Source organism: Euleptes europaea, chromosome 2, assembly GCF_029931775.1.
Source record: "Euleptes europaea isolate rEulEur1 chromosome 2, rEulEur1.hap1, whole genome shotgun sequence".
Classification (NCBI taxonomy): Eukaryota; Metazoa; Chordata; class Lepidosauria; order Squamata; family Sphaerodactylidae; genus Euleptes; species Euleptes europaea.
The window spans coordinates 27,248,070-27,262,914 of NC_079313.1; the positions used below are offsets into that span (position 1 = coordinate 27,248,070).

Here is a 14,845-nt window from a genome sequence, read left to right on the forward strand (position 1 = left end):
TCCTACTTTATAGGTCATTAAACAGACAGCACTAATTACAATTGGTATAACTCTTGAGCCAGTGACCATTAGAAACGTATAAACAACTATTTGCATGTTCTATGAGAATCATCTGGAGGCGTTTACTTTAGCTGGTAATGAAGAACCGAGAGTTAACATTCCATAATGACATTTCTTGTCTTAAATCAAAGCTTCAGGCTTCATTAGAGAGCCTGCCTGTACCAAGTGAGAATGATCTCACTTGCAGCTGACTTGCAAACTGTTTGCTGGGTCAACCTGACCCAGGCCTCACACTAGTGAATCTCTTTGACCAAAGATTTCTACTTTACCCATCATGCATAGTGATTCTAGATTTGTATATAAGAATATATATATGTGTGTCTCATGCTATGTGAATATACATATATGTGAAAGAATATATGTTTTCCCCATAAACTAAGTTAATAAGGCATTACAATAGCACAGGTGCACATCCAACCATCCAGGAACGTTTCTGAGCAAGACTATCTCCATCCCCAGCTACAGTCCACTAAGCCTCCCGAGAATCCTAAGGAACAGCATGGGGACAAGTGGGGATTTGCAGTGGGAGATTAGAATTGGCAGAAATTATTACCTCCTCATCCTAAAATGGAAGTAATGTTGGAGGAACTACGGCAATAGATACGTGCCACTGATACTTTCATGAATGTGTCTAGAGCTTTAAAAAGTAATGTAAGCTAGTGGTTGCAAAAGGATCGCTGACTCAAACGAAGAAAAAAAAAACAAGCGTTTTGAATTCAGTGACTAAACATATTCACATTTTCATGGAGAATATTTTTGCTGAGCTCATCATGAACACGTTTACTAAAAAATGAAAACAAAAATCTAGCATCTTAAAAAAAGTTATCTTTTCACATGCATCCCATAATCCTGCGGCACTGCTACCCAGTGCAAGAGTTTGTGGACTCACACCGTAGAAAATCTCACAAGTCCGTGAGCAGAACCCTCTTGGGGCAGCTGCCTGGGGCAGAATTTGAGAAATACTGGAAGAGGGGTGTGGGCGGGTGCTCAGTCCATTTCAGCAGTCTGAAGCCATTTTAATTTAGGGCTCAGTGATTTGCAGAGGACAGAAACAAAAGGGAAACTGCTCAAACAAATGTGCCAACAGCTGAAGGAAAGGTAGTGGGTGGCAGCGAGCGGGTGAGGAGTTTTGCTTAGGCCTGACAGGGATGGGCAGCCAGTATGGCAGGGCTTAGCTGCATCTATTAAAGAACAGCTTCCTAAAGGGAACCCTCCTCTCAGTTTGATCAGCAGATCAAAACCGTATTCTTTAAAATAAACGACTGGAACTCTCCTTTGTAAAATGGAAGCTGTTTATGCCCTTGTTATTGGTTGTCTTTACTGCTTTTGTATCCCATGCATTTTATGTGGTTTTGTTGTTATTTTGCAAGTTGAGCTTTTAGGAAATGCAGTTATCTATCTCCAGGGATCACCATGCTCTTAGGCACAGCTTTGGTTTTCAGCGTCTAGCTAATTGGGAAAATATCCAGTGATAACGAAGGAAATAATGCCCCCGAATAACTAGAATTTCTATTTGCTTTGCCACTGCATAATCACAGCTTGTTTCCATCATCTGGTATCACTTAGCATACCTTCCATGTAAGATGATACGGCTTCCAAGGATGCTGGATTCTGTCACGTTACCAGTAGCAGGGTCTGAAAACCCAGCAAAGCTCCAGATTCCACTAGGATTTGCCTATAACTCACCAAGGTTTGCAGTCTCCCCCCCCACACACACACACACCAGGTTTTGCCTTGGCTTCCCAAACAAGATTCTAGGTCTCCCACTTCTCTTGTCTCCCTCCCTGGCCTGCTAGGTTCTGGCTCAGCCCCGCCTTCCTTGGCTCAACCCACTAGCCCTTCCTAAAAGGGTCAGTGTTTCTTGAAACTCAAAACTGTTGGGGATTCAATGCGAGTTCCATTTCTGTCAGGGCAGTTAAAGGGTTAACTTATTTACATCAACAGTTTAGATAGTCCCAAGATGATGATGAAATAACAGATGTCAGTATGCTGTTGGCTAAGAAATCGCCATTGCAAACGTGCCAAGAGTCACAGAGTCAGAATTGTTTTGTTTTATTACCCTGATCCTTGTTAAAGGTGTGAAAGTTTAGGGAAGGATGTTCAGTTACCTTTAGAATCTCACAGATGCAAGATGCCTGTTTTCAGCTCTCTTGAGCTGGGACACCGACAAAGGGATTTAAGCCTTAGTACCTGCTAGCATTCCTAGCAAGTTTTATAGGGAACTAGATAGAAAGAAATGTTATTTGTTTTAATCCCATGTAACCTTCCCTGTTTAGGAAAGTAAAGGATTTTTGTTTGATTAAGAGAAGTCTTTGACTCTGTTTTATTGTGTGCTCTGACCTGATTCTTTCTAACCACAATCACGATCCATGACCTCAATAACTCAACAAAAAGCACTTTACTTTTTAACATTTTAGTTAGGCTTCCAGAATGTCTAAAGCTAGCCTCTTCCCCGTGCACGAACGGCTTCTTTCATTTAGAGCTGGTGATGGTTCAAATTGGGGGCTATTGCAAAAGAGCAACGAAAGTGTCTGCTACATTGGTGCAAGATGGAAGAGTCCATGTCAGGGCCCCCTGCATGGGATGTTTCTCCTGCTGCCAGTTGCTGCAGCTGACAGATTACTGTGCCTCCTCAAGAGTCCTCTATGTTGGGGAAAGCAGTGAAAGGTGCCAATGGCTTCCTTGTTGACACAACCACCAACTTTTTATCACCCAGACCTTTTGAAGGTTGGAATACACCTTCAAATTGGAGCTCCACCCATCCTGGTGTTCATTTTTTAAACATGCAGCCACTGATGTATTTCATTATTACTTTTCCATCCCACCTTTTCTCCAGAGTACAACCTCCCTCACATTTTTGTTTCCTCATTTTATCTTATCACAGCAATACCCTGATGGAGGGTAGGCTGAAGGATAATAGGATTGGCCTAAGGTCATTCAGTGAATTTTAGAGCTGACCTGAGATTTAAACCTAGATCTCCCTAATCCAACATTCCAATGCCTCCCTTACATCAGAGCTATTTATATTCATCAAATACTGCCAATGTTCTCCCCCTTAAAAACCCTGGTTCGTCTACATCAGTACATCTAAGGAAGAGGTTATTCAACTTTTTTCACCAAAGCCCACATTAAGAATTTATAATCTGGGAGGGAATTATCCCCAACAACATATACTTGGCATTTAGATCAAAGTTCATTTGTAGCATTTCTTGAATTTCTCGATGTATTTTCTTCCAGTATTTTTGAACCTTTCTACACGTCCACCATTGATGAAAGAAGGCTCCTTCCATTTCTGAGCATTTCCAACAATTAGCTTGGTTAGATTTATACAACTTTTGTAGGTCTTTTGGTGCAAAATACCATTTATAAAACATCTTATACCAATTTTCTTTGACATCTTGCCACATAGAAAACTTTAGCTCAGCTGTCCATAATCATTTCCACTTTTGCTCTGGAATCATCTCATCAATATTCCGCATCCACATAATCATGCATATCTTAACTTGTTCTGAGGCTGTTTCATGAGTCAAAACGTTTGATAAAATATGATCTTGTGATTTGATAATCGTCTGTTCAAAATCTGTTAGTTTCCTGTTTCTTCCTGCTTGCGGGTAATCTTTTCTTAACGCGTGTATTTTTGTTGATGAGCATACCAAGTGAGCGTTACGTTTTTATCATGCAATTCTTGCAAAGATTTAATTTGTCCATCTTTTTTTAATCAAATCTTTGTAAGTTATGTAAATTCTCTACTCAAGGAGTTGTTTCAGTATGCAATAATGGCAGCAAGAATCTTATTCGCGAAATATTGGAAAACCAAGAATATTCCAGACTTAACAGAATGGATTAAAAAATTGCAAGAATTTGCAACAATGTCAAAACTGACAAACTTGCTTCGAAGAAGGCAGATTGAGGAGTACAAACTGAAACGGAAACTATTTTTTGACAGATACGCATAAAGTAATGAAGTTCCAATGACAGGGCTAAACTATCTTAAACAGATCTGATTATAATGTCTTTGAGAATATGTTGTAGTTTAACAGATAAATTTTTTAGAAAGTATAGAATTAACTATAAGCCATTAGTTGAAGATTACAGTAACAATAGTTTAGTAAGCTTTGATAAAATACAGAACAGAAATGAAGTATTAAGGGGTTTGAATTAGTAGTCATATTTAGTAAATGTTTGCTGAGTTTTGTGGAAAGGGCATGCAGAAGAACTATGCTGGGCACAGACACAAAAGGATATGTAAACTTCCCTTATCTGTCTTTCCACCTTCTTTTCTGTATCCCCTATATAAACAAATAAATAAACATTTTTAAAAAATGTTTGGCTCTTCTGTGGCAAGACGAAAATGCTTATGATGTGCACTCGTTTCAGCTCAGCACTAGCAAAAAGCACTAGCAGCCTTGTGTAGAACATCTGTAAACATCACACTTTACTTTTTCTGCTCCCCAAAAATGTGAATTTATTTTTGATGATTGATTACCAAAGTCCCAGGAACATGGCCATAGTGTGACGTTTTAATTTACATCATCCTTTGGTTTTTACTGAAATATCATAAACTGAAGTGCTTTATCATGTGTTAAAAAACAACGTATAATCCTCTTTTAGTAAAGAAAATGGTCAGTAAGGTTCAGTTCTGAGTCCCTTCCTTAGTTATGAATCAATCCAGTGGCTTTCAAACTGTATTTCAAGGAACCCTGGGTTGCCATGGAAAGTCATTAGGGATTCTTCAGTGACAAGAATGCTAGTAGCAGCCTCATTGCCAGTCTTTGCAATGCGCAGCCACAGGTGCTAAGTGTGTTCTGGGTTGCACAAGGAGAAGCAGCAACCCAGGACTTTGGAAACATGTTGGAACCCTGGAGAAAGGGAAGTCAATGGACATATTGTGCCTTGACAGCTGAACTTTGCCCAGATCTGACAACTTTTCAACGGTGTGTCTGGGCAAACAAAGAGCAACTGAAAGACGTATCAGAAATCCCCAAAAGCTGCATTTGCTCTTTACCATTTCAATTTAGTAAAAGGACTGATTTGTTTAAACGCATTGATGTCTTCCAAAGCAGTGTGACATGGTAGTGATTTCTATCTACATATACTTACCCTGCACTAGACAGGGCATCATTAGAAATGAGTAAATATACAGAAAATACATCATGTAAAAGTGACGAAATAAATCTAATGACATTTACACTGACTGCTGAAAAAACTGCCACGTATCTTCTACTTAGTCCTTGTCGATTCATTTGCAGTACATCAAATAAACAAAACCCCACATACAACCGTTTGGACCTCGGCCTAGATGAGTTGGGGAAAAGGTAGTAAGAATCACACTGAATTGTTGCACAGATAAAGACTGTAATGTTAAGTTCTCTATAACCTATTGGAATATAGTTGATAGTAGTCGCAAAAGGGATAGATAGGTTATAGTGGTAAGGTTTAGTGGTAAAGTAAGAACAAAGCACAAATATGATATGATTAATAGATTGGGGCAGTAGGTAATTAATACAGAATTAAGAAAATATGTTTCTATTAGTAACGTAAATTGTGGTATGCCATAATGTTAGAATTGTTTTGGGGTTATGTCTGTGTGATATACAGCCCTGTGGCGCAGAGTGGTAAGCTGCATACTGCAGTCCAAGCTCTGCTCACGACAGAAGTCGACTTCAGGTAGTCGGCTCAAGGTTGACTCAGCCGTTCATCCTTCCGGGGTTGCTGAAATGAGTACCCAGCTTGCTGGGGGTAAAGGGAAGATGACTGGGGAAGTCACTGGCAAACCACCTCGTAAACAAAGTCTGCCTAGTAAACATCGGGATGTGACGTCACCCCATGGGTCAGGAATGACCCGGTGCTTGCACAGGGGACCTTTACCTTTACCTGTGTGATATGTTATGTTTGTTTTTGATGTTGTTTGTTAAATTTGTAAAAAAACACACAACGTGTATTATTTTGTAATGTTTGTTTTTGTTTGTTGTGCATCCACGTTTGAGCCTCTTTTGGGATCACTTTAACCTTACTCCCTCCAAGAATGTGATTCTCTAAGCTTAAATGCTCCATTAGTATTTACCACATCATTGTATAAACAACAGACCAACAGGACAACAAAACTATCATCTGAAAAAAATATATTTAACAGTGACCATTTATTTTTTTGATTTTCTCATTTTACAAAAAAGCAGGTATAAAAAATGCACAAAGGTTTCAGAATTCCTTACCAGTTTTTAGATATGAACTGGCATTAAGTATAAATGAAACATACCGGTCAGCTTTGCTCCTAAGTAATTCATATTCAAGCTGTTTCCAGGTCTGGAATGCACAAGGTCTGCTGGAAAGTCACACTTTTTAATTTATAAGCACTTATCTTATTCAATACTTTCTCCTATAATACAACAAGGAACATGGCCCTATTAGGAACCAGCACTCTTATCAAATCTCCCCACCCACCTCCTAGGGTCACTTGTTCTTTATCCTGCTGTCACCATATCATACGTTTCCACACCACCTGTACCCAATGAAGAGTGGGGGCTGGGAAACACATAGTATAATGACATCAAGATACAGGAGTAAGAGATCCTATGCATTATAACAGAAAGGAAAACCTGATACAGGGATGCTATTTTTGACACAGTCCCAAATCAAGTATAACAGGTAGTTCTGTGCTAAAACATTAAACGTGCACATATTAGACCATCAAGAGGCAACCACTATAATGAGTTCCAGAAAAAAATTCTTCATTTCCCTCTTTTGATGGCTCATCACAGAAAGAAGGACATCTCTTATTGATTCATCATGGAAGGGACTGCAAAGAAACACTGAGAGATCCTTCTGAACTACATTCACCCACTGAGGGATAACCTGACCTTTTGGCAGACCCTTGCTTGAGGCTGTACAATCAGAATTTGATAGGAAACACAAAGTCCAGTTTCCATTATTAGTAAGGGAATGCTGCCTGACCTGCTAAACAATATAGACATGGACCTCAATCCTCTTCAGGCTTGGCAAAAAAGGGGGGAGGCAGTAGTATCCTGTCATGATTCTCTGAAAATGCAAATCATCCTATGCAAACACTGTACATGAGTCAATGAAATGCTTTGAGAGTACCAGATCCTCTTTTTACAAATAAAAGTGCACCTCTATAATTATGCAATATTTAACACAAAAAAATCTGATATGCATATTACACTATCGATATGAGAAGCAAGAAGGCAAGCTGAGAGAGAGACACAGATGCTACCCACAGGGCAGTGATGGCATTTGGTTGTTTTGGTCTTTGTACCAGTGTTTCCCACACATATGGCAGAAGTACTTAAACCGTTTTCCTTGCAGTTAAGACACGGACAATGGAGCCTACACCTCCAGCAGCAAGAGCCTACAAACCAAGGACAAGAAACAAGAAATTAAAGCAATCACAGAATATCAGTATTAGTATCAGCATAATTTATTGTTCCAAACAATATGACCATTGTAATGACTATACCTGTGGACTTCTAATGTGTCTCATGAAAAGTAAGCAGCATTTTTCTATCAGGTGTGTACAATGAGGTTTTGTTTCTAAGGAAAGGCAGCAGAAGGTGTTTAAATGTGCATGTACCTCCATCTTTTATTTTTAAGTTAATCAGCATCTGATGATTGCCAGCTGACTGCGTGCTCTGAGTCCTCTGAAACTTATTGCATGACATATGCAGCATTGTGACACTTACATCTGAAGTATTAGATCTGTGGGGGCTCATTCCCACTTGTGTCATCACCTGATGTTGCAGACTTAAGAAAATGATAGAACAGGCATGAATGAATCTGCCTTAAATGAATATACTAACTTCGTACTTACAACAAAAAGACGCATGGTATAACCACTCTTATCTTCCCCTTCCTTTTCTAAAAGCCCTGATAGTAGAATGGGCAGCCACTATGACATGGTCTACACATGTAAAAGAATGAGGTGGTAGGATTCTGGTGTGATAAAATAGCTGTAAGTGGGAGAGACAAACATTTGTTCTCCCTCATGTAAAACTCCGTGCAAATGAAAAATCAGCACATAAGGGAGAGAGGTTCTGGGTTACCCTTTGGATGCTGACCAAATTTGCTACACAGAGGGAATTAGCAATACAGTATATGGGGAACTAGTCCAAACCTAAGTCAAAGCATAGTGAGTTTTATTGTGCTTCCTTGCTAACTATAAAGTTTGCACTTGCTCATTCCATTGGCTGTCATCTAGTTCTTTCGAGGAGTAACTTTTCCCATTCATCCATAGTTTTATTTTCTTCTCTCATATTCTACAATCACATGGTGTCTCTTTTACGCTAAAGCGTGACAGCCCTTTTCATTCTTCTGTGCAGCTCTTTTAGTCGCATTATTACTCAGTTACTCCCACCATGTATGTGTGTGACTTAAAGTAGGCACATGAAAACCAAAAGTCTCTTTGACTGCTTTAAAGCAATACATTAACCACAAGGCTATATGAAAAATGATCAGTCTCTTCAATTATCCTTCTGTACAGGTACCAGTATTCTGACTGAGGAGGCCAGAAGTTTATTTATTCCAGGTCTTGGTGAAAACCCAGAATCCTAGCCAATAATCACTCAATGTTGTCTTTTCAGAACTTTAAAATCACCCTAAAATCACCTTGAACAGATGAAATAAATAAGAATCACAAGTCTACTGCTCTTATATACTACACAGAAAACACTAATATGAGATTATAAATAAAAAGCACACATGATATCCCTTCTACCTAGCCTGCATTTAAAAATAAAATGCAATTTCTAAAATTCTTACCAAGCCTTTTTTAGAAAAGATAAGAGCGCCTCACCACAGGTCAGATCTGAGAGATTCAGGGGTTTGTAGATATAATTATGTGAGTCTCATTCCAAAGAATATTTGTTTCAAACTCTGTTCCATTTGTTCTAAAATTTATTCTGGGTATAAAGCCATTGATTCTTATGTTACCCTTCTCAAGGCTGTAAACTGGTAAGTTAGCTATAATGCTGAAAAAATGCATGTTTACATATTTATGCAAAAACCTAAAAACAAACTCCCAGGCCTACTGTGCCAATGGTTTAAAGTTAAAATACACGGCAATGTTATAGCTTTTGCATACATGTGGCTCCCTTTCTTCTTTCTCTCCACCTACACATGCATTAAATACAGAGAAGAGAAAAACATGGACAAGCAGTAGCAATTTAAGCAATTATCAGGCTAAAGGTGCTGTGCCTTGCTAACATACCTTTTCATGCCACTGCAGTAAGACAGCGCTGCTGTTATCAGATGGGCTCTCAAAGCCCTTGTAGATATATTTCATTAAAAGATCAACCCCATTCTTGTCCAAAGACTGTACAGCCTTTTCAATGTCATTGGCTTTGAAAGAGATGAGAACCTTCAGAACAATGCTTTCTGCACGATCCTAAGGACATATGAAGAGTGTCACAAACAGGGAAGTAACCACAAAACCTTTAAAAAAGCTGGAGATTTAGATTCAGGAGTAAGTCAGACATTTTTCTGAAAGAACGTGCACTCTGGATTGGACTGTTTTACCTTTACAAGGTTAAAAGGTACTTGTGGAAATTTAATAAGCATCAAGTGACTAATCATACATGCACCTATCTCCAGAGCAAAACCAGGCTGGTTCTAATTTCAAATCCACGAAGACCTTTTCCAATACTTCTGTTAGATATGAAAGTTAAAAGAGAATTAGTCCACTTGCAGGTGGCAGTATTTCAAACACTTAAGATTTTTAAAAGGTTTAATGCTTGGTGAACAAGAAACCAGATGGCAATTTTTTTCCTGTTTGCAGGGCCAAATTCCAGCTTCTGTGCAACAAAATCTGTGCAACAAGTTCAGAATGAATAGGATTAAAAAAATGTTAAAAACTTTACTTGCTGCCGCAAGCTTTTTATTTCATGCATTATTTAAAAACAACAGATTGCAATGGATATATTCTTTGACAATTTATTACTTGTTTGTTCCAAAAGCAACTTCAAACATTAAGACAACCCTCTAAAAGAGAGCGAATATTGTACAGAGTACCAGACTAGGATCTGGCAGCCCAGATCCAAATCCTAATTCTGCAGTAAAACTCACTAGGTGATGCTGGCCCAGTTATTCTCTCAATCTGACCAACATCATAAGGTTGTTGAAAAGATAAAATGAAGGAGGAAGCATATTTTGCTAATGAGGTTAACTTTATAATGGCTCAACAGTATAATATCAACATACACAATACATTGTGGATTAAATTAGCCCTGTAAAAGACATATTCAAACACAAGTCTGCTGTATACAGAGGAATTATAATTGTCTAGCACAAAAATATTCATAATACATGTTCTGAGTAAAACCTTGTCTCAAAATGCATTTCCACTCATCCCAAAAATGAAAATTTAAGCCCCCCCCAACTGCCAATTTGTCCATTGGAAAAACTAATTTTAAAAAAGTCCTTGGGGGAAAATCCTCCCACCCATTGTTTTTTCCCAGGCCTTCACATCTCTACTAGCAGTTAGGAAAAAGCATGTTTTAAACCAACAATAAAGCAAACATATGGTTTAATGTCACTGAAGATCATAAAACCTCATTATTCCATTTTTAGAAATCAAATGCTCACAAAACTGCTCTCTGAGTAGAACTGCATATATACTATAATTCCACATTTCCTAGCTTTATAATAGAATTAGTTTGTGAACATGATTAAAATTGTATTTTAAAAAAAACTTCTTGCTTTTAATAATCAATAAGTGTCTACATTCCCAGTTCAAGCACAGTAGTAAAAGCCAGAACAGGTTTCAATGTACGATTATATAGTCACAGCCTATTTCTCCAGATACCTCACCTTTACTGCCTGACTCTTGGTGTTGATTGGAGGATTTTTCAAAGCTGCCTGCAAAGCAGCCATCATGTTCCCTGTTAAAAAAAACGGTCAAGGAAAACAAAGTCTTGACAGCCATTGGAATTACTTATTTACATACTGCATTTCAATCCTTACAATGACAACATAAGTCAATATTATTATCTCCTGGGAGCAGTAGCTCGCCTAAGTCCTCTTAGTGAAACTACAGGCTGCAGCGAAATTTGAACTGGGGCTTCCTGGCTCACATCTTTTTGCCACTCTTACCCACTATGCTATGCAGGGGTAGAACAGTACTCTTAGTGGGCACAAAAGGCAAAGCTGAACTAAACTTATTACTAAAAGCAATGAGGTGGACTGATGACTCAGTGAGGTTCACAAAGGAACAAATAGCATGGTACTTGGATGTGGAGGCACTAGAGTAGAAGCTAAATTGTAGCAACTGACAAACACACCTTCCAATATCCCTGAATTAAAAACCCATTTACAGAGAAGAACTGGAGCCAGTCATGTTGTATGTCTATTTGTTTAAACGTATAGAGATTTCTGTCTTACAAATATATGTTATTTGCATGCTTATGTTTGCATGTGTTTGTACATTTATTCATCTCCCACTTTTCATCCCAGTTGGGAATCAAAGCAGCTTAGAACTTCATTCTCTCACCTATTCTCTCACAACAGCAACCCTGTGAGGTAGGGGTCAGACTGAGAGTTTGTGACAGGCCCAAGATCACCCAGTGAGCTTCCATGGTAGAAGTGGGGATTGAACTCAGGTCGCCCACTACACCACACTGTCTCTCCCCATGTTATCCAAGTCCATTCATCAAAAATTATGAGCAATTAAGAGTTACCTGTCTAGAAAGAGCTAATCCTAATAAACACTGATAAGCAAAGAAACCCAATACCATGCTAGAGATACAGAAAATTCAGATATCCTATTAACAGTGGAGGAATATCTCAATTGACTTACAATTGTTTTAGGAATGAGAATTTCCCCTTCCCTATTTTTGTTCAGATTCTGTCCAAAAACCCTTTGAAAATGCATAATGAAACCTAGGCTTTTCCTCCACAAAGACTTTTTGAACTAAAAGCCCATATCTATGAATTACTATGATCACTTAGAAACAAGCCCCATTGTGTTAAATAGGCCTTTCTTCCAAACAAGCGCCCACAATTGCAACGTAACATTAATTACATACAGAATGGGTCATCAATCACTAACTAGATTCAGCTGTTTCCATAAAAGGAAAGCCCTTGCAGAATTCATGTACTTCCTCTACAGCTGTGGTCTGACAGGAGGAAGTCTGATGGCTTTTTCTCTCGTTTCATTACATCCAGTTTCAAATGCTTGCTCTACATCTGTGCAAGCAAGTCAACACTGAGACAGACATAAATACTGATGTGCAAAGCTGCCATCATAGGAGTTCAGATATAGTTATTAACATTACAATATGTATAAAGCATTTTAAAATGTTTCCTCTTCAGATCCTGCTGAAGTTTGTTACAAGATAAGTTCTTTAATGGAAACAAAAACAATGGCAGCTTTATCTTTTCCATTTACACGCAGCTTTTAAGCCTATTCATGTTATTTTTCACCACTAAATGAATTATAAAAGAGTATCATGGTGTAACTGATTTTTGAGATTATTAAAATTCAACTACTGCATAGTGCTTACAAGATTACTGGCTGAAGCCAGATGCACAGGTCATTAGCAACAACTGGTAGCAACCCTGAAACCTTTTCATATTAGAGGTTTCCTAACAGAAGAATAAGGATCACAGACCGTTTTTATATTCTCAACACCGTCGTTAGAACTAATAATAAAACAACCATAGTCCAGTAGACAGAGTGCTGAGACAAACAGCAGCTTCCCACACTCACAATGCTTATTACAGAACCTAGTGAATGGCTGTCCTCAGGAACCTCCCTCTCTGCAGCTTACAATGGTTTCTCAGTGATCCTTTGGAAGAACAAAATGTAAGCAGGGATCATATGAGCTAAAGTAATGATAAGGGCCTGGAATAGTCCAAATCTCAGCTCAGTACTGGTTTACAAAGCATCAAACCCCAACTCCCACCTGCAAAGAATTACCATTATCCTTATCAGAATGTACCAGATTATGAAGCATCTTGCAGTCATGCATCCTGCTCTTGGAGCAGTGACCATGCTCCTTTTGTTACCAGCAGCAATAATGCTAATAAGTCTAATTTTATGCATATTGACTTGACAGCAAATGGGTGTGTGATGACAGCCAACAGCTAAACATACGATCAGGATGTAAAGACTGCGATCTCAAACAAGGTTGTGAGGGAGGAGAAACAGCAATTGAATATAACAAAAACAAGCATCTATGTATGTTATAGTAGAAAAGGGCAAGAGTCCAGTAGCACCTTAAAGACTAACAAAAATATTTTCTGGTAGGGTATGAGCTTTCGTGAGCCACAGCTCACTTCTTCAGAACAAGCTGTGGCTCACGAAAGCTCATCCCCTACCAGAAAATATTTTTGTTAGTCTTTAAGGTGCTACTGGACTCTTGCCCTTTTCTACTACTGCAGACAGACTAACACGGCTACCCACTGGGAATTATGTGTTATAGGAGAGGGTTCAAAATACACTGTCCTTCAGCGTTACTCCTCTGAAGATGCCTGCCACAGCTGCTGGCGAAACGTCAGGAAAGAAAATACCAAGACCACGGTCACACAGCCCGGATAGCCTACAAGAACCAATGTTCAAAATACAGTGTGTAACACCTTACAACAACCTTGAAAGGTAGGAGGGTCTGTGACTGACATAATGCCTTTTTTACTAAGCGACAGGGACCCCAAGGCTACATTGTCAGCGGCAAGATTTGTTTCAGTCCTTATATCCCTCCAACACTAGATATATGCTGCTCAAGATCAATTGATCAAGGAGCTTCTAAGGGATAAAGAAGAAAGGTAGGAGGGCGGAGGAAGCGGTTGATTGAAGTTCCTTATTTATAGTCTGCCTTTCTCGCTGAGACTCAAGGCGAACTACAGAGTGCAAATCAAGCACCTGGACGGGACATGTAAACAAATCCAATGCCTCCGTGACTGACATAATGCCTTTTTTTACTAAGCGACAGGGACCCCAAGGCTACATTGTCAGTGGCCAGATTTGTTTCCATCCTTACATCCCTCCAACACTAGATATATGCTGCTCAAGATCAATTGATCAAGGAGCTTCTAAGGGATGAAAGGAAAGGACGTGCAATGAACAACAGAACAGGGGTTACGCTTTATCATCATCCCTACTGGGAGGAGGTGATCACGGGCCTCAGGGATGATGCTCCGCTCCGGCTGGTGCTCGAGGGAGGGGAAGCGACAAGCGGAGTAGGGCCGGCCCACGAAGAGAAAGGCGAGCGATTCCTCATCGGGGGGCACCAGGACAGATGTCTGTGAGAGGGACTGGGGGGGGGGGAAGGGAGCCTACCCAGCCCCTGAAAAGCACAAGCCGCTGCCGGGGGAAGCGCCCCTCCCCCCTCTGGAGGAAACCCGGCGGCGGAAGGATATTGCCTCAGGCACGAGTCCACCTCGCCCTCATCAGGCCCGACCTGGCCGTCGCCGCCGTCCTCTTCGTCCACGAACTTGTTCTCGTCGTACTCGTCCACGTCCACCCGGCGGAAGCGCGCGGAGGACACCGTGTGCTTCGCCATCGCCTCGCCTCCCTTCAGCGCGGACGCTTCTTCTGCCTGTCACGGCGAGGAAACGGCCGCCAACGCCCGCTCCGGCCTCACGGAAGGAAGCGGAAGCGGGGGGCGGAGGGTTCTCGGCGTCGCCGCTGCACATGCGCAGGAGAACGAGACCGCGTGTGGGTATGGGGGGGATCGTCCCCCGCTTTTTCTGCGCGCGCAACCAACCGTCGCTCAATTTCTCCTTGCGCGCGTTGAACAAAGTGCGCGTCACGCGCTTTTCCACCGCTTCGTACAATAGA

General features: G+C 40.2%; 1 protein-coding gene across 1 annotated transcript; it reads right to left on the reverse strand.

Moving 5' to 3' along the window:
- Positions 1-7,363: 7,363 nt before the first annotated feature.
- Positions 7,364-14,573, reverse strand: ARPC5 (actin related protein 2/3 complex subunit 5). The gene is made up of 4 exons (XM_056845071.1): positions 14,425-14,573; positions 10,879-10,960; positions 9,281-9,457; positions 7,364-7,426 (listed from the first exon to the last, which is right to left on the reverse strand). The coding sequence occupies exons 1-4, from the start codon at positions 14,565-14,567 to the stop codon at positions 7,364-7,366; spliced, it is 465 nt and encodes a 154-aa protein (XP_056701049.1). The 5' UTR covers positions 14,568-14,573.
- Between the last annotated feature and the right edge of the window lie 272 nt (positions 14,574-14,845).